The sequence below is a fragment of the Strix uralensis genome, chromosome 3, assembly GCF_047716275.1.
Source record: "Strix uralensis isolate ZFMK-TIS-50842 chromosome 3, bStrUra1, whole genome shotgun sequence".
Classification (NCBI taxonomy): domain Eukaryota; kingdom Metazoa; phylum Chordata; class Aves; order Strigiformes; family Strigidae; genus Strix; species Strix uralensis.
The window spans coordinates 107,201,735-107,222,307 of record NC_133974.1 but is presented as its reverse complement, the minus strand read 5'-3'; the positions used below and the strand labels follow the sequence as shown (position 1 = coordinate 107,222,307).

Below are 20,573 nucleotides of genomic sequence, written 5' to 3'. Positions count from 1 at the left end.
CCGCGCCTCGCCTTGCCGGGGGAGGGGGGAGTTGCCGGGGGACGCGCGGGCCTCGCCCCCGCCAGCTGAGGACGGGGGGGGCAGCCCCTGCCCTGCGCCCGGGCTCCGCCGCCCCCACGCCGCGACCGTCTGGGAGAGGACGCGCTGTTCCCGTGCGGGAGAAAGCAAGGCGACCTCCTGGGAATGCCTCGTTTCGGGTGTTCCTACCTCGGCCTCGGATGAACAGCCCCTCCAGCGCACAGGGCTCCGCTCCGCTGCCCCTGGCCGAGGGGAGAGCACCCCAGGCTTCCTGCAAAGGCAAAGCTGCTCACTGGTTTTTGCCCAAACGCGGGGGGACGCCGCCGGCCCCGCGCCCCCGCCGCTGGGTGGGCTGAAGTTTATCGGCTGCGCTTCCTACGCGGCGTCCGCGTGGCTGGGGTGGGTCAAGAAAGGAGAAATTGTATAGGGAGGATCCATATAATTTGTTAAACCGGTTGGTGTATTTATCAACATTTGATACATATGCAAACACTTCAGACGATAATAAGGGGACAGGCCAATCCTTTACTGGGGGTTTTTCTTACCGAGGAACAAAGCCGTGAACCCATGTCTCCCTGAGATGCACCCTTAACACCTTTAGGTGCTCCTGCACCCAGCCTAGTTATCAGCCCCAAGGACGGTGGTTCACCATCGCCACAGCTCCAGCCAGAAAGCTGTGGGACGGACCGGCCAGTCCTCTGAAGGGTGGAAGACGTGAGCTACATCTCAGGTCTGTCACTACGGGAAGAGTGCTCTATCACAGAATCACAGAATCGTCTAGGTTGGAAAAGACCTTGAAGATCACCCAGTCCAACCATTGACCTAACACTGACAGTTCCCAACTACACCATATCCCTCAGCGCTAAGTCAACTTTACTCTTAAAAACCTCCAGGGATGGGGACTCCACCACCTCCCTGGGCAGCCCATTCCAACGCCTAACAACCCGTTCTGTAAAGAAATGCGTCCTAATATCCAGTCTAAACCTTCCCCAGCGCAGTTTGAGGCCATTACCTCTTGTCCTGTCACTTGGTTAAAGAGACTCATCTCCAGCTCTCTGCAACCTCCTTTCAGGTAGTTGTAGAGGGCGATGAGGTCTCCCCTCAGCCTCCTCTTCTCCAGACTAAACACCCCCAGTTCCCTCAGCCGCTCCTCGTAGGACATGTGCTCCAGACCCTTCACCAGCTTCGTTGCCCTTCTTTGGACACGCTCAAGTGATTCAATGTCCTTTTGTAGGACAATCCCTTCCCATAATTTCATATTAAAGGCATCACCACTCCTGTTCCCATCATCAGGGTTTAAATTTAAACCTCCAGAAGGCTGAGGTGGAGACCAAAACCCAGGACAGGATTTCATGCTGAGTATCGGTCCCAAACGCCTTCCCCCAGGCTCTGGCTGCAGCAGCGCCTGCAGGGCCTGTTTCTGAGCCCCCCCTTTGCTCCCCCACCTCCTAGAGCCAGATGCTGAACTTGCCTAGATCCTGGCGGTGTGGGTGTGTCCTGAACATGGCAGAAACGGCAAAACAGAGTAGCACCATAGGTCCTGTCCCAAGTACATATTTTAACAATAATCACATTAGGGAGCCTGAAGCAGCAAGGTATAGATGTTAAATTTTGCATGCTCTGATACATTGCTGTAGATTTTAATGTGCTACTTTGTTACATAGTTTGAGGGATGAAGTAATTGCTTGATGCTGATTAAGTAGCAGCATCAAGAAATAAAATATCGATAATCTGGAAGCAGCTGCTGAACATCTTGTTAACCTCAAACTACCTTGAAAAATTTTAAACAAAAAAAATGCATTATTTTCCTGGGACTTTGAAAAGTGTTTATGTCTAGGTTTTCTATTTATAGATCCATTACTGAATGTATACTTTGTCCCTCGAACGAGAAGTGCAACCATAGTGAAAGATAATCAGTCTTCTCAAGAAGGCAGGCCTTTCCCCACAGACTGGGTTTGTACCTCGTGAGCTTGTTTCATTTTCCAGAGTTCAGCTTTGAAACCTCAGAGATTTACAACTCAGCTGAGATTTACTGTCTCCGTTTACGTGGCGGCAGGGGAACCACAACACGGCCTGAGGTAAGGTACCTCTTAGGTGTATGACACTGTGGGACGTGTCATTCAACAGTCTCGTGTCTAACAGCCATGGAATTTTAGCTTCATCGTAACTACGTGGCATCAGTGATGCCGCCGGGTTCTCAAGCATTATTTTTCATCCACAGGAGTAGTGAATGTTTATAGTCCTTTCACTGACCTATATACATTTGAATGTTTTAAATTGGACTGCATGAAAAGGGATCTTACTTAGTTTGGAAGTGTCTGTATACCTTAAATAAAGAAAAAAAAGAAAAAAATCAATCCCAACCCAAACAGAACCATGCAGTAGTCTTAACTGTTCACCCCCCACCCACCCTAAACACCCCCTAGAAATGTTGCTAAGAAATTACACCTGAATACATAGGCCCTCTGAAGATCTGGGACATCCATACCCCTTCCTGGAGCTGTGGAACGTGACATGGCATTTAATTGTCTTCTGGATTTCTCAAGTTAAAGCTCTGCTGATAAAATGCAACACTGATCCCCTCCCACATGAAAGTCAAGCTGCATTTCGGATCCAAATGTTCTTATCCCACTCTTAGCTAAGGAGTAACTTAGATGTAACAGGTATGTAACAAGGCAGCTGTTGAGGGACCCAAAAAACCCGCATTGAGGATTCAGCATGCAACGTGCTAAGTAGGGTCTGCTTGCCAATAAAACCAGCAGTTCTAAAAAAAGTCTCTCTCTTGGATCTTCCCATCTTATTCCTGCCAGGAACAGGAGATTTAGAAAGCCAGATGAGGCATGAGGGTGCAGCTACACTCTGACTGTGCTCTCGCTGAAGCACCTGGTGTATTTGCTACGGAAAGCGTGACGTGGTTCACCGCTCATCTTCCAACAAGGCAAAAGAAAGGAGGTCAGTGGGTTTGGGAATCGGGGCAATTTCACACTGCTGGCAGTTCCTGGAAACAAACACCATTTGTAAACTGCCCACATACAAAAACATTACAGTGACACTTCGGGGTGCCGTGTTTCAGGGGAGAGGTGAACTAAAATTTGGAACCTCTGTCCTCTGGAAATGCTATCTGTGTTTTGTGGAACATTAGTACATCTCTGGTTACACGAAGCACTGAAAACCAGCAACAATCTAGGGCAAAGTTAGCCGTGTAAAAACATGGCCTGTAAAGCGGGAAGCTAGCCTAAGTACTTAATCTACTGCCTCACAGCATGACCTATATTTTTTCCAGTGAACCTTCTGAAAAGGCAAAAGGTTTTGTTTCATGACTAGTTCATATGTGATCTTGGATTAAATCACGGTTACGTTCCAGCAGTGTATTTTCAAGGATAATTGAACATTCATGGACATTTACCGGTAAATTAAGCAGACACTCAAACCCCTCCCGAGGCTGATTTTTGGTGAATTTCTGGAAAAGCTCCTGGGCATCGATTTCTAAGAAGTGCTAAACCACAGGTACTTTCTGGACACAGAACCGATGCAATGCTAATCCTGAATTTACACAATGTTGAAGTCTGAACCCCTTTAGACTATTTCGCTAGCTGCAGTAATTGCGGTTTTTTTATAAAGGGCAAACAACAAGTATTTTAGTATGAGAACTGTTCAAGTAAGTTTTAATAGAGTGCACCAGTGAATCAAGATGACTTGCATCAGATTTTGTTTCAATGAACATCAGATAAAAAAAGAAAAGGGGCTACAGTTCTTTCTTTCCAAACACCACCCTTTTTCTAAGGCAACAATACACGTCCATTTCCGAACATAACTGTTACATAGGAAAGCTACATCACAGTACAGTATGTAAAGTCCATCTCGGTCAAGAAGCCATTAGAGAATGGCACATTTACTACACTTACAGCCTTCTAACTTAGGGTTACAGAGTTTACCACAGCTTTTTTTTTAATTTTTATTTTTTAAAGTGACAATTTCTTAATGAACTTTCTATTCTTCACAAGAGTGTGCAGATGGGGCCCATATGTTGATATTACAGTAATTACGACATTAAATAACATTGCACAACCAACCTCTATGGTTAATTCAGTACAAAATAACAAGTATTAAAATGTACCAGTACTAGTGGTTTTACATAGTTTATAATCATTAATTATGAAGGAAAAAAATGTGGGTGGTTTTTTTTTTTTCTTTTCTGTAGGCAAGTGCCTAATTACAAAGCTGCACATTACAGGCATAATGATGTGGAATAAATACAAGAAATCTGGTAAAATATTAAACACAAACAGGTTACATGGGAACAAACTGTACAACCACAAAAGCATAAATCAACAATTTATCATTATAAACAAGGTATGTTTAGCTGTAAAATATTATGTGGAATTGCATGTACTCTTTGGGGGCACATGTTCCAAAAGCCAAGCTAATTCCTGAGGTGGTATTATTAACTTATACAATTGGTCAACACTTCAGATTATCTTGTGCTATTAAACAGTCCCGATATTAATATATTTCCATAAAATGGAATTTATAGTATTCTGAAGGCAGCAAACAAGTGATATTTTATACCATGATACTCAAATGAAATAATTACGGTTCTCCATTTTGGTGCTACATTTGTTAATGGGCCATGGGAGTAAGCACTGTAATTTGCAGACAGAACATCACTTACGCCTGGTTTCTGTTCCCCCACAGCTCTGAGCTGGCCCAAGGCAGAACAAAGTTTTTAAACTGTAAGTGCCAACACTGTAAACATGTTTGTTTGTTTTTTTTTTTTCCCCAACTAAACACTGTCCAATAACAAGGATAAGAGCCAAAGATAAGCAGGAACAGTCTCGTGTAGAACAAAAGCCGATTATTCATCGACTTCTGGTTCAAATCATGAGCAATCGTTAAATAATTAAAAATGGTCATGCTACAGTTGTGAAAACTATTTTTGTGCATTTGACTCAGGAAACAAGTTTTTTAAAAAATGCATGATAGAGGTAAGACTTATAAAACCCACCAAAAATGTAAATGATAGGGAAGAACTTTTCCAACTCAAAGCATCAAACGTACATTTCTGTGCAGAAATCTAGACAACTATACAAGATCTGAATTTAAGCAGTCATCTTTTTATTATACAACTCTATGAACATAAAATGAACAGAATGCTCTATATACTTACCTGTACATGTGAACATAACTTCTTTAGCTACAGTTATTTAATATAGGTCATACTGGATTTAACTTTACAATTCTGAATAACTATGTATAACCTTATTGCAATAAGGGCAATTTCTACATGGGGAGTTTCACAGGCCAATCACGTTAGGCGTAACCAGTACATTCAAAGTGTAGATCATGTATGAGTCTTCCCTGATCCCAGAAAATTTAGGTTCTCTTTACAGCTTAAGCTCGTTTGCGATTTTGGATGCAATGTTCTTAAATGCGATAGAAGTCCCAGATATTCTCTTGAAACGAACTCCATTGAGCGACAATCGTGGCAGTTTGCAGACTTCCATCTCCCACTGAACAAGGCTATCTTGTCGTGCATCACCGTGAACACAGAAGAGCAAAAACCTCTCTTTTTGTTCGTAATCACAGTTATTAGCATCTAACACTTTCCGAATCTCTCTCATCATATCATTAGGGTCCATAGAACTAGTGGTCTTCATACTCCACGTGAATCGCAAGGAGCGTGGCTTCGAATCTTTGCTGTCCTCCTTCTCTCTGTCTTTTGGCTCCCCAGAAGCACTCCTGGAAGAAGTGACATACAGAACAGTCAAAAAATAAAAGCAGTATAACCAAGAGATAGAAGAGAAATACAGTTCTTGAACAGGGGTTTCTAAACTGCGACTGACACCCCACTAGTCACACGCAAGCTAATTCAAAGAGTGGATGGATACTGTTGGAACAGTTGTGCACCATCTCCCGCACGTGTGTGCGCTTCAGTGCACCACTGGGAGCTGCTGCCAGCGCTGGTGCAGCTCCCAGTAGTGGCACGCAAGCGAAGCAAGTTTGGAAACCCCTGCTCTAAAACATTCTGATGACAACATGTGCAATGGTAACTGCAGCAGACACACGTTACTCCATACTGCTCCAAAGAAAGTGGAATCTATGTAAAAGCATGGCTGAAGTTCTGCTGATTTCATGATCTGGAGCATGCCATAAACCAACAAAACTGAAGTTGAGGGACACAATCCTGAAGCATAAATCATACTGTAAAAGCAGCAGAGGAAGAAATCCCACCCTGTGATTCACAAGTCTTCAGTTAATTCCCTCCCCTCTTTTCCACCTTTCGCCTCTTTTGCATTTGTTATGTATTTTTGACCTCTCTCTGTGCAAAGACCTTATAACAACTTGCTTTATTTTAACTAATGAAGTAGAATTTTGTGCTGTAATTTGGTTGTAAACAGCTTGTTTGTCAAGCAGTTCAGTACACAGTTTTCACAGAAGAAACAGTGACATGTAGACACAAAGTATTTTGGTTGATACAATGACTTGGACAAAATTTCAAGGGAGTAATTTCCAATGAATGTTCTTACTCTGACACTTCCTTATCAAATAGATTACTTATTCCATTGTAGAAAGCAAAGAGGAACAGCACTAAATTTTAATTAATTCCATGGCCAACTACTTCTGCTCTTGTCCCAGGTACTTAGGATGCCCGATGCCTCCCCATCCGTCACCAGGGAAAGGTGCTGTTCTCATTTTGATAGTCTATAGTTGCTATTCAGAGAGGAGTCAAAACAAGCATTTTTTTATTTAACTTTCAGTGTGATCCCCAGAGAATCCCATTGACATTAAGGGATAGAGCATGGCAGGGATAAGATCTCAAACGACTTTTAGCCCAAAACAGACACTGTAGGATGACAAAAAGTAGGAGGAAGCTAGAGAATGAAAGCAAGAGCTGAAAGCAACTTCACACTTCATTTCGTTTGAACATTTGATTAATCTCTTTTCTCTTTCCACGTCAAGAATTCGACAGCTAATAGACTTTGAATTGAAAAGGACTAACATAGATAAAACGCATTGTGTATTATACAATGTATCCTGTTAAGAATGTGCTGCTTTTTTTTTAAAGAAAGGCTTTCTGCTTTGAAAACTAAGTCAATACTTATCTCTAAGTGAGCAGTTTAGAATGCAAACTACAATGCCTGTTCATCAGAGAGCATAAAAATAAAAAGTTATGCACTGTGCTAAGCACACCAAAAATGCAGAACCAAATGCTGAAACATGGCAAAAGAGCAGATATACTGGAAAATGAGCATATGAAGGAATGCTTTATTACTAACAAAGCATCTATAGATTTGTGTACAGCCATTGCCATACAAATTCAATATTTAGCAGTCACCACCCTTTTTGTCTGAATGTCACTTATTTTATTTCTCAGTGCAAAGTGACATTCATTTCTCAGGGACTATAAGGTGTTTACTTCTGGCAAACAGCAGCTTTAGTAATGAACACAGTAACTATAGTAAAAATTTATTATATACATATATACACACAGACACACACAAGGTATACTACATTTTCCACTGAAACCAAAAGTAAACACCATTAAATATTTATAAGCCAAAACATGATTTTTAAGTTCCTAAATGATTGGTTAACTCCTAAAGGGGGCTTTATTATTTAAAGGAATATGCTTAAATAAGGTTTTATTAAATACTTCGCAAGAAAGCAAAAATGAGGGATAAAGGACCTCACCAAAACCCCCTCCCCCCAAATAAAAAACATTTTTGAAATGCAGATTACTTAAGCACTATTCTATTTTACATCCTGATTAAAAATCTTTAAGAAATCACTTAAACCTTGATGCGAAAGACCTAGGAGCGAAGTATTAATAGTGGCTCCTCACCTTGAGGTGTCAGTTCTGCCACTGGCTTCCCCTTCACTTGGATCCCTCAAAACAAAGTTAAGGTTGAGATTCAATGATAAAGGTGAAAAATAAAAGTTAAGAAAACCTACATCTAAAACAATGTTAAATAGCTACTGAACAAAAAAAAAAAAAATCAGTATAATAATGTCAAGCCTAATACTGTTTAATAGTATTTTTTCACATCTGTAATTTTAATTTCCCTTTATGATACCTTAACTTCTTTCAGCTCTGACATGTAATTATTTAATGTTTGTTTTTTTTTTTTTTTAAACTGATGGTAAAATTAACATCTTGTTCTCAACCTACTGCAGACAGAGCAATGGCCACATATAATTCCAGCAAGCACAGAGGAGCAGTTGATCAAGGTGGTCCAGGGGGGCTCCACTCTGCACCCTTCTGGGCCAGGCCTTTAGACCTCAGTCCTGAAAGCACTTAGGTACATGCCCATGCTTAAGCACACTCAAGTAATTAAAGATAAGACATGCCTAAGAGTTTGCGAGACCAAATGTTTCGAGCCCAGTTCAGAAAGGTTACTTCAACATCTGCTTAACTTTAAGCAAATCAGCTGTTACATTGACTTCAGTAAGATTACTGGTGAGCTTGAGGTTAAACATATCTTTTTTTTAATCTTGTTGAATTAGAACAGTACTTTACCAAGGAACTGGTTTATATTATGCCTTTTTAGTTTGAACCAACTTGAAAAATATCCATAGACTGTATAAGCCACCCAGGTACATTCCCAGTGCTGCTGTACAAACATTTTAGCACCCAATTTCAAATTACCTGATTCATTTAATACCTTCAAAACACAAATACTTTAGTAACTAATATCAGAGAAGTATCATTTGACCTAAGCCACTGATACAAAATACTTCAATACCCCATTCATTAAGCGTTCTCATTATGCATTTATTTTATATACTTACCAGAAAAGGCATTTACCTTTGCCAAAAGATAGTTAAAAAAGTCTTTCATGACACCTTCTAATCAAAGTATGCTTTAAGCCATTATTTCCTGAACAGTACAGAAGTTAAAAGGCATGCAGTTATGCGATCCAACTAAAAGAACAGCAAAAAACCCCCCTGAACCTTCACCCATGTAATCCCAGCCACTAAGTCTCGAACAACCCAAAGTTTAAAAAAAATAAAACCACAACACCAAAAAACATCACCACCACCACCACACCCCTACAAGGCCTTCACTATAGGAAAATGTATTTGTAGCAGTATAAAACATAATAGGAAATTGTATTAAAATCTTCTATAGTAAAGATCATTGAAAAATACATCAATTTACAATATGTTAATTCTAAATACATAGTTTTCAATATTATTTTAATACTGTAGTTTAACATAACGAAAATATTATTTGATCTGATTTTTTTTAAAAAAAATCCAATATACCATTCTTTGCAAGTAACAATGAGTTATAATGCAAAACACCAGCCTGAACTCTTGAAATTGGTTAGTTACTTAACAGAAAATACCTTTCTTCCCATTTGGAAAACTACACTGACACCACAGTTGACTAAATTCACTGTACCATTTTTGTCTTTTTAAAACCAGAGAACAAACTCTCTCCCCCCAACTATGTAAGTGCTGGAGATACCAATAATGGAGGATCATAGTCCTGTATCTTCAGGTTTCTGAAAAAAGAAAATCATTCACATACTTTTTTTTTTTTTACGTCATCATAGGAAGCATTACTTAAGACACACACCAATGCACTATCAGCTCACCAGGTTAAATCAATTTGATGAGGAACATCACTGCATTTCTAGCTTTCTCTTTTCTTTTCCCTTGTACTATCTCCTTATTCAATTCATGATATTTTACTACTAGCTTAACCTAGCTTTAATTTATCTTTTTTTTAAAAAAAAACCCAACCACACAAATGATAGAATTCAGTATATAACAGCATGATTCTGCAAAGAAAACAGAGGTTTCCAAGATGTAATTCTGTTGTAAAACTGACAATAATGCAGTAAGGACACATCGGTGAGTAGGCTTAAGAATTACAGGTAAATCACTGTTTGAAAGAGGCAAACTGAAAATTAAGTCCCCTTTTGGGAAAGCTATTGTGACTGCTAAAGCAACAATCACTTGATATTACACAGTGTATCTGAAAATCTTTCCCAGCACCTCTCCTCACAGTATGTTACTGTTAGCATCATCACAGGAATCAACACAGGTCCAGGATGTGTGGGTTTTCTTCTTTCAGAATCCTGAACTTATATTTGAAGAAGCTGGTAACATGATACGAGAGGCTGCATGATACTGAAATATTAGCATTTCCAGACATCCGGACTTAGGCCTACTTCTAAGCTTCTCATTTATTCACAGACTTTAGAATTCCCTGAAATAATTTGTTAATACCTATTCCCTCTAAGCACAGCAATAAAATCGCTGTAAATATATTGCAACAAACTGCAACCATTAAAAAAAGAGTAAAATGTTACCATTAAATAATTACTCATTTTTAAGTCACTGCTTTCAGTATTTAAGTTCATTTGATTTTAACTTAATTGTAGCATCTTTGTACTTTAGCTGTGAAGCTCAAGTAAAAAAACCTGTTGAGTAGCATGCTCTTGCTCCTTTAAGATAAAGCAGCAGAATAGCTGGTCAAACATAATGGTTACAACATACACAGAGACGTAAAACAAGGCAGGTTCTGGAAGGCACACAAAACCCAAGCATCATTCTAACTAAACTTACATTTACTTCAGACTTAAACTGGAAATTCTCAATGACTTCACAATTATGGCCCTAGTTATAGGCTGGGCTTTTATTTTTTTCTCTTAAAAATCGAGGTACTAACCTGCGAACAAACTTGGAAGTTATCTTGCTTATTATACCAGTTGATGTCCCTCTTCTAGTATGTGCAAAAGCACCGGTTTCATGTGATGGTGAGGCGGGCGGTCCATTGTAAGTGGCATTACGCCGCTCCCTTAGCTGCTCACCATGGAAAGTGCTTCGACTTGAACTCCCCCGAGGAAAGCGGGTTCGGTCTGGAGTGGTAGTGCTAATACTATGAGCAGACGGGGAAGCAGCAGGCACTCTTTGAGTTGCACTGCTGGGAAAACAGAAGCATAAATAAAGAGAAAGACTGTGCTAGAAACCCTCCTACATGACAACCATTTCTCAAAGATAGGAAAAAAACCCGTTCTTGATTTCTTTTTTTTTTTTTAAACCTGAATCTGCTACTGAGTTGCTTTTATGATTCATACTTAGAAACAATCAAGAGATATTTTCATTGTAAAATCAAATTATCTCAAGTATTAAGAGCAGTTAAAAAAAGTATACACAGATAATAGGACAAAGGAAAAAGGTAGAAGAATCTGTAATAAGATCTGAAAGTGTTCCCAGCCCTCTTCCAGAAAAATATGTTCATTAAAACCTTTAACACACAAGCACTCCAAAAACTTAACAGATATTTCTTAAGTAGTAATCGTTTGGCACAAATAAGAGTATAAAGCTATTTAGGCATTTAATAGTAAGAGTTATATACAATAGTGCTTTTAGACAGAAATGAGGCTAACGATCTTCAAAACCAAGAGCTTAACACTTCAGTATTTAATTTGAATTTATGGTGGCCTGTGTTGTATGCTCCTGTCTAAATTAGTTAAATTTTCAACTAAAGTTTTCCAGAAGCTTCCAGAGGGAGGCAGTCAAGGAACTTCTTTAACTGCATGAAAATGTGTGATAAACAAAATCAGGCTTAAATCATCTCTAATACCCACACTACTTGAGTAAGCCACTGTTTTGAAACAGAATGCAACGTGACGGTTTTGAATAGATTACAAACATATTGAAGTATATCATGAAATGAACAACAACAGTTTTAAAGTGTACAGCATTGAAGAAATAACAATCAACTTATTACCTTGGTCGGTAAGCTTCAGTGCCATCTTTGATGGTTGGCAGTGTAACTTTTATAGGATGACCAGAGGCAGACATAGACTTTTGATGTCGAGGCCGTGCTGATACAGCAGTAGCTACTGCAGAGCCTGCAGAAGATGTGCTACTCACAGACATTTCTGTTAGGCTTTTACCATGGCAGCAAGGCAGGAGGGACAGACAAATGAAAAGGGAAAAGAAAGGTTAGTGTAAAACCCTATAGAAAACAGGGAAAACAACCACCAATTTTCTTCTTTTAGAACATAGCAAGTGCTGTTTAAATAACCAGAAGGCTAAGCGACAAGGCTGCTTTAGTCAGCTAAAGAATACAAAATTCTGAGAAAATGATGTTCATCCATAAATCAAATCACCATATATGTTAAATTAGGACTTTTCATTCCTCCCAAGATTAAAGATTACACACACATTATTCAAAGTAATGAAGAAAGATAACAAAAGCACACAGAAATAGTAAAAAATACTGTAAAATAAATTTGCAAAAGACTTAAATAAATAGATTAAATAGACTCTCCTTTTGTGAAGTGAATACCCTTACTTTCAGTTAGAACTCAAAACACCTAAAACTTGAAACATTTGGAATTGCTGTCACGTTATCACTTGGAAGTAACTGTGTTTTTAAAGGACCAAGTTGTACTACTCTGGACTATCCCAGCAACTGCTAGGCTGAGCCAGCCTTTTCAAAATACAGTTCCTTTTACTGATACTTTTCTTTCTGCTTTGCCTAAGTGGCAAGGAAGAGATGAAAGTAGCGGCAAAATTACTGTGCTATTATTTTTTAAAACAAAAGTCAAATACTTAAGCCGAACTACAGCTTTGCCTCTACAAGCATAAACGAAATTGCATTAACCATGTATTAGCAACAACAGTCCCAAAGCTAAGTAATATTTGTAGCAAAGAGGTAAAGATTTCAGATGAATAATCTGATGACACAAGATGTTCAGCTACACCAAATCCAAATTCAACTGCAACACAATGTACTGTAGGAAAGGCAAATATACAATTCAGAGTTCTTCATTTTCAGAATATGCTCAAAGCTGGGCATATTCATTGCAGTCATGAAAGGAATAGGTATTAAGAGTTGTCTGTCTTTTCAATACCATTGAAAAAAATGAAATATAAACTGTAAAATGAAACATTTTGAAATAAAATCCCTTCTCATTATAGGGTTTTTGGTATTAAATCTATTGAAAGAAAAAACTTTATCAATCTGTGTGATATCAGATAGAATATTTTAGTATATATTTTAACCCTAAATCTAAAAAATGTATGTTATCTTCTTTATTTTTAAAAAAGGATCGTTACAAACTTAGCTCAAATATTTTAAGCTATACACAAAAATTTGGAAAGGCACTTTTGAAAGCACCCATCTAATAATTTGAAATTAATGAAATATAGTTTTCTGCTTTTTAATGTACCTCCTCAAAGCACTTTCAATAGTTGTACTTTACATGTTCCATAGCTCATCATTTTACAATAGATCAACAGCCCTATATTTTCCTATTTCCAAAAATTAAATGTTTCGTTAAAAAATTCAAGCACTAAGACAGAAAACAAAACCAACTACTTTACTAGATTATGTTATTTCATGTTAGGGGGTTTTTGGTTCATTTTATCTTAACTGTTTTATTTAAACAGCTTAAAAAAATCAGATCTATTGCTTTAAACTAAAAGAATATTTTTTATTACTCTCCATTAAAGCCAATTTTTATTTTTCAGTCAGGTACAGGGGTTAACTAACACCAAGGATGAACAAAGAATGTTTTAAAACACAGCAATTGTGTCAGTGTTAAATACAACACTATTTAACAAAACGTACTAAACTGAGTGTAATTATCATCCCACATACAGATACAAATTGGTTACCATCACTACTAAAATATTATTGAGGCCAAAAAATTATATCAAAAAGGATCAAGAAGTCTTAATTTCAGCTTTTTGAGAGATTACTAGGAGAAATGAAAAAGGATCGGACTACAGTTAGGGCAATTCATCTGAAGTTCTCCACAGCAGAACTGCCTACTTAGTTGTGAGCATAGTGGTTTTACTCTGTGTTGGAAGACAACTCTTGGTAATAAACTCAATTCCATAAAAAGAGCCAAAGGCAGATCTACACATTTAGTTATAAATTTCATCACAAACATAGAAACCGTGGTGGAAAATGAGATAAAAACACAGTCAGACTTTATGTATTTCACACCATGCTTCATAACGGTATTGATTAATTGCATAACCTGATTCTTCTATGTCTCAGTTCTTGTACTCATATTAATAAGCAGGAAAAGTTGAAGAGTACCTGTTGTCCTTCCCATTCTGTATTGCAGAATAGCGATCTGAAGAACGTTCACAAACGTAAGTGTTCCTCCTTGTCATTCCACTACCAGAGAATACGTTATTCTAGAAGAAAATTAAGACTAAAATTAAATACTTTCTTCTACTGTATATTATGTTGTACAAAAATGTAAACAAAAATTGGAAGCAAATCAAAATAGTTTCAGCTGTTTATGTATGTTCTTAATGTTTTCAAATGTACTAGGTTAATCTGTTGACACAAATAATTTATATAATCAGTTAATTTTTTTCCAATAGCTCATTCACCATCTCATTACTGTACCATTGAGAATATGCTAAAAGAAAATAGAGAATTTTAATTTTGCTGACACTTGCTTTATTAAGTATTATTACCCAATTCCCACATACTGTGTTAGAGTTATTTGTCTCTGGGATCAAAGGAACAAACTGGAATCCCAGAGAATACATCTATCTGGCTGGTTGAAAGGCTTCCCTGGGAAGATTAAGGTGCCAACTAGAGCTCCAGCCTTATAGTTTGTTGCCCTTTGTCAAAAGAGTTTAAGAGAAAAATGAAAATATTATTGATCTGTGTCAGTTAACCCAGAAATGATGATGCAGATAACATGGCAAATAGGTCTTGTAGCAACAAATACTGATGGGACTTTCTGTTACTAATTTCAGTTTGCACATACTTCATAAAATACCTACAAACATTCTCCTCCTCCCCCTGCCATGTACAGATTAGCTGCTGAAGACTTACTTTCAGTACATGACGTACAATTCTCAGTTTTTAATACAGTAAACGCTGAATTTGGGGTGGGAGAGGTTTGCACAGTGCTAACATTACATACTGACACATACTGATTTCAAATACACTAAACCTGGGTACTGTAGGACATCGTGAACTCTGTGAGATTTACTGTGTGTTTAAGTCTCCCTCAGCTACAGCTTTTTGGCATTAGTAACGCCCTGCAGAGACTACTGAATAAACCTTTTCAAAGTCAATTCATAAGGAAGATTAACAACTGTTTTTGAAATTAAGTTCTTGTACGTTAGACTAATATGACTGAAGGTGATAAGTATGTTTTTAAGAAATCCTGCCTTCCCTAACATCATGTTACCTTCAAAGTTACACAAAAGTATTTTAAAATTATCCACATTAAATGAACTTTGTTCATTTTAAATGTTTGAGTTTTAAAAAACAAATTCACTTTTTTCTGTGTAAGCTGCTCAACCTTAACTACTGTTGTAATATCAGACACCACGATTCATCAACCATGTCTATCACAAAGCCTTTCACAAGGTCCCCGAAACAGTAACAGAGCTAAAAATGTACAAATACTGAAGTTGCTATTAGCAAGTAAAACAATTTCTTATTCTTCATAGCAAAGATACTCCATTTAATTAATTTTCACACAGCAAAGAAATGCTTTTGACATATCAGCTTGTACCATACATGACTAATCAGCTTCGGGGCAATACAGTTTTGGGAAAGCTCTGATACGAAATCTAATCTTAGAAGACTCAAAGTTCTTGCATGCAATCCACACAGCCATAATTTCAAAGACTCTTTGTGTGGGGTGGGGGGGGGAAAAAACCTCTATTTAAAATTTGAAAAAAAATGTTTAAAACATCTGTGGATGTATTGCAGACACAGTCTGCAGAACAGTAAGAGTTAAATTAACTTCAGCATTTATTTTGTTTGAAGAGAATTCTAGCAGAAATGTGTATCATCTTCCCAGTATATCTAAGATGGGAGCCAGCATATAGAATCTCAAAGGACAATGAGAATTCCTGCTGCCTGTCTACTGTACTAAAAGATGGCCAGAATTTTTATATTTAATACAGTGTATCTCTTAAACAGCAAAAAGTATACTTGAATCTTACATAATAATTCAAGTGTATTTCTTCCCCTCCCTCCCTGCCCCCACCATGAACTCTTGCTCTTAAGTAGCTGTTTAAACACTACACAATATTTTTTCATTGTGTATCCTAAACACCGATACTAACACACATGAACTTCCACAAGGCAAAGTAGATGCTTTCACATTAGGAAACAGACTCTCCATTTTGGAACAAAGATGTCTGAGGCAGTAATATGATAGCAGTTTACAAAACTATGAATGATATCATAACAGAAGAACTAGCAAATTAATCATTTCTTAACAAAAGAACCAGGTTGTAACTCATAACATCAGCAGGCACACACACCAAGGAACAAGTGGGTTGTTCCCCCTCACCTCACCCCATTTCTGAAGTCTAACATCAAGTGGTTTCAGAAAGCTAAACAGACAAATTTACAGAGAAAAAGTTCACGAGGGATATTACGTAGTATTATTCAGATGAAATCTCTGATTCAGGAAGTCCCTTGACTTCCTTGTAGATTCAAAAGCATTAGAAACCAGAAAAATAGCACTCCATATTTGTTCTGTTCTTACCTTCTTTCCCTAAATATCTACTACTTGTCTTGACAGATCTTCAGTTTGCCCAAGTGCAGACATTCTCATGCTTACTGTTATGTTAGTGTTAGAAAAAGTAAAGTTGTGGGGGAAAGGTTTATTTTAAAAGACATCCACTGTAGCCTATTTCTGTCTGCCAGAAAAAGTTACCAGAAATAGACTTTGTGGCTTATTCAGTAACCATTATGTCTATAGTAACCTTATGCTGCAGATTTTGTTTAAATAGGGAAAAATAAATATAACAAGCCAAAAGCACACACACTCACACTGGGAACTGTAGTTGATTTCTTTCTTTCTGGACCCACAAGTGGACTTGCAGCCATCTCTCCTTTGGATCCCACTGTAGTGCTGCTAAGTTTGCGTGAGACATCCTTGTCCCAGTCTTCTTTCTGTTCACTTTCCACACTATTTGCCTGAGCCCTTTTTGTGTATGACACAGCAGGAGGAATTGAGGGACCAACTGCCAAATAAAAACAGTATTAATAAATACCTAAAAATAATCACTGCATTTTTCTTGGCCAAAGGAGTCTAAATATAATTCCCCAAGTCCAAAAAAAGCATTTGAACTATGACTGCAAACTCAGCACATATACCAGCCTATTAAATTGAGCTTTGACAGCCTACATTCTTTTTATCCACTCTCTTCGTTATCAATTTGCAGTTCAGTATTAGTTCCCATTTCCCATGAATACATAAGACCTAGAAGAGTATATTAATTCTCATTTTAAACCCATGCAATTTGTACAATATTATGAAAAAAGAATTAGAGGATACTTTCCAAATTTATTTGTTTGAGTACTTTTTGGGGCATATCTTTTCCTCTAAACACTATAAAAGATCCTTTTCCCCTGAAAACCCTAGAACTACTTTGTTTAAATGCATGTTTATACTTAGAAAAATGACAATTCTTTTCCCTTCATCATTCTTTAAAATGCTTTGGGACAAATCCTCCATCAGTAGATTTTTACATTCCCTTGAAGTAAAATCATATCAGCTGATGTTCTTCACAATATTGGTTACTTTTCTGGAAAAAAACCCACCACACTAACACAGAAGAACAATAATAAAAAAAATGGGGAAAAAATTAGAAACGACAATGTAAGTCAGGCAGAGAAAAGGGCCAAGCGTTTTAGAAATAGTTCTAGTAATTTGATAGTTCTCTTTCAAGGGAAAAAAAAAAATATCACCTCTCAATGTTTTAAATATGCACTTCTTTTTGATGTGACCACTTTCACCTGAAAATGTTTCCTGAATACTTGGTAAAATTGTTGTCTCTTGGAAACAAACAATTTGGCCCCAATTCCAAATGTACTGATAAGCATAATAGTTTGCTGCCTTTGAGTTTATCCAGGCCAATATTTTGCCATTACTTCCTAAACAGGAAACGTCCTCAAGCTCATATTTAGTGAGTCAACCAAGTAACAAGTCCAAAAAATTAAATCTGTAAATTACATGGACCCAGATTTACCATAGATGCGTTCAAACAAATAAAAGCGTCAAGCAGAGCATGGTGAAATACACAACAAATGCACAGAGTGGTGGACCTGCCAGGTTCACAAAACACTGCACATTCAGACTTAAATTGTGTATGTTACTTTACTTGTTGGAATGTCATCCCCACCATGATCACTGAACCGCCGTTGTTTCTGATTAGTTGATATACTCCGTTGGACCTTCAGGTGAGCAGGAGACTGCACAGAACTGTTGTTGAGGTCACTGCTAGGACGAGACCTTTGACCCAAGTTGCTGCTGGACAAGGACTCACCTCCTTCAAACTACAAGTAAAACAGTTTTTCAAAGCATAAACAAAATTCAACATTACTGGTACTTTTATGGCATAATAAAGCAAAGAGTTCCAATTAAAGGCTTTTTTTCTTAATTTAAAATTGTATCCAGAGTTTAATTTTCTTCATGATGAATTTTATTACTTCATCTATGTTTAATGTTCTTTAAAAACACACATCTAAAGCGAAGAAGTCAATGAATGCTTAAAATAAAATTAGAAGAATCTTGACAGTAACAAAAACTGTGCTATTTTAAAACCTAAGCCAAAGAATGGCTCCTCCCCTGCCTTTTTTTTTTTTTTTAAAAAAAGCTTAAAGAGCATTTATAGCTTCAGAACAATTTCAAAATGCATTGGATTGAGTCAGAAGGACTGAAAAAGCAAGTACTACTGATTCAAGGATTCTTTATGGCCTTCAGCACATCTTCGTAAGATATGTAACTCAGCCACTGGTTTACTAACATCTAAGAAGCATAAATTGTAAGTAAGAGCAGTGGAAAAGACAAATATCCTTTTGCAAGCAATTTGAATCAAAATCATTCTAGACAGATTCCCTCCATGCTCTGCCATCACAAGGGAATTCTGGTTCAGAGATGTTGTGGGAAAATGCACTCAAGGAGGCACATATCAGATCTACACTATCTTGGAAATGAAAGAAGGCCAATAAAGCAGCAGGAAAAAAAAAAATCCTTCAAAAAGAAAGCCTTGGTGTTAGCTTCATTTCTGGAAAATCCCTGTGGTCCCAAAGGGTCTACAAATCCCTCTAGTTCCAAAAAGTCAAAAGATTTTCTATCACAAATCTATTAATGACTATGATGCAATTTTTTTATTAAATAATAAAATATACTATAATATAGTATGAGTACATTTCTGAGAAATAAAGGATGTCACGTCTTAGTAGTTAGAAGAATAATTGCTCTAGTCAAATAAACTATTTCAGATTTTAACTGTAAACACACATGACAGGAAGAAGACTCAGCACTTAGAAGTCATGCCACTTCAGATTAAGAGCTAGCTTTTTAAAAAAGCTATTCAACATATTTATAAGCAAATGTGAAGACGCTATATTCAATCTATTTCTTCATATGGGAACTAACAAGATAACCAAGACAACATGAAAAGGGAAAGACATTAATAAGTTATCAATCACAATTTAAAAGATGTTACAAAACAGTTCATAAAAACATTGACAACCAGAATATTCAACCCAGCCACATATAAAGACCAAAATAGAAGATGTAAATTAGGTAGCACTTACTTCAGGTGGTTTTCTACCTAGAAGTAGATAAGTAGCCATGACTTCATCGTACTTTTGGTTTACTAAAGATTCATGGATTTCTTCTCTTGAAAAGCCCATTGTGACCATAATGTCTAAAAGTAAAAAGAGCTAGATACATTAGCAGAGTAAGTGCTGGGGTTTACTGACAATTTAAGAACAATGAAAACAGAAAAAAAACTTGTCATTTAACAGGTAACTAGGATCCAACTCAAACAGTATCATCTTTGCTGTGAAAATCAAACAGCCAACAACACCCCTCTTTCACTGTTATTTTCTTCCTGAAAACTCTCAACTGTGTTATTCAACATAGTTCAACATCATTCAGCATTAAATGTTATTCAACAAACAAATAAAACACTGGCAAATAGAAACTATGAATAGCTAGAGGGCCACCACAGTATCTTTCTCTGACCACAGCAGATAAAAAATGTTGCTCTCATAACAAAACCTGTTTCCTTCTGCCTGTTGAATTCAGTCATTTTATTTGTCTTTTGCTATGCTTGTAGATTCATGTCAGCTCAGTGAAGTCACAACAATAGATATAAGGAGGGCATTGTAACGAAATTTCTCATTTAAATAAAAACCCATTTTGCTTGTTTGATGAGATTGTATCTCAAATTTGATAAAAGACTTTAGTTTGACTTACAAGATAAAACTGCCCGTGTACATCAGATGCAACATCTTTGTAAAAATCTTACCTATTCTCTTGGTGTCATTAAAATCTGGTTCAGGCTCAGTATATGGCTTTAGTTCTTCTTCTTCATGGCCAACATTCATCCACCGATCCTTCATAATTTGCTAAGAAAAGAAATGAGCCTTAGGTCAATATGCCATTTACCATACCCAGTTAAATCTGTGCTAGCTGATCTGGGGAAAAACAATTCATAATAATCTGAATGCTGCTCTTTCTCTCCCACCTTTTCCCCTCACATCTTACTGTTCCTTCTTTTATCTTCCACATCCT

General features: G+C 37.3%; 1 protein-coding gene across 12 annotated transcripts in view; it reads right to left on the bottom strand.

The window, feature by feature from the left end:
* Positions 1-3,654: 3,654 nt before the first annotated feature.
* MARK1 (microtubule affinity regulating kinase 1) overlaps positions 3,655-20,573 on the bottom strand; it is a 59,945-nt gene continuing 43,026 nt past the window's right edge. For 3 of the 12 annotated variants that reach the window (XM_074863757.1, XM_074863750.1, XM_074863762.1), the window contains 9 exons: positions 20,308-20,407; positions 19,589-19,701; positions 18,148-18,322; positions 16,814-17,007; positions 14,093-14,193; positions 11,765-11,926; positions 10,700-10,954; positions 7,862-7,906; positions 3,655-5,757 (listed from right to left, as the gene is read on the bottom strand). In XM_074863757.1, coding sequence (XP_074719858.1) covers positions 5,403-5,757; positions 7,862-7,906; positions 10,700-10,954; positions 11,765-11,926; positions 14,093-14,193; positions 16,814-17,007; positions 18,148-18,322; positions 19,589-19,701; positions 20,308-20,407 — 1,500 coding nt within the window. In that variant the 3' untranslated portion in view covers positions 3,655-5,402. The other 9 variants (XM_074863759.1, XM_074863752.1, XM_074863755.1 and 6 more) reach the window with 8 other exon arrangements.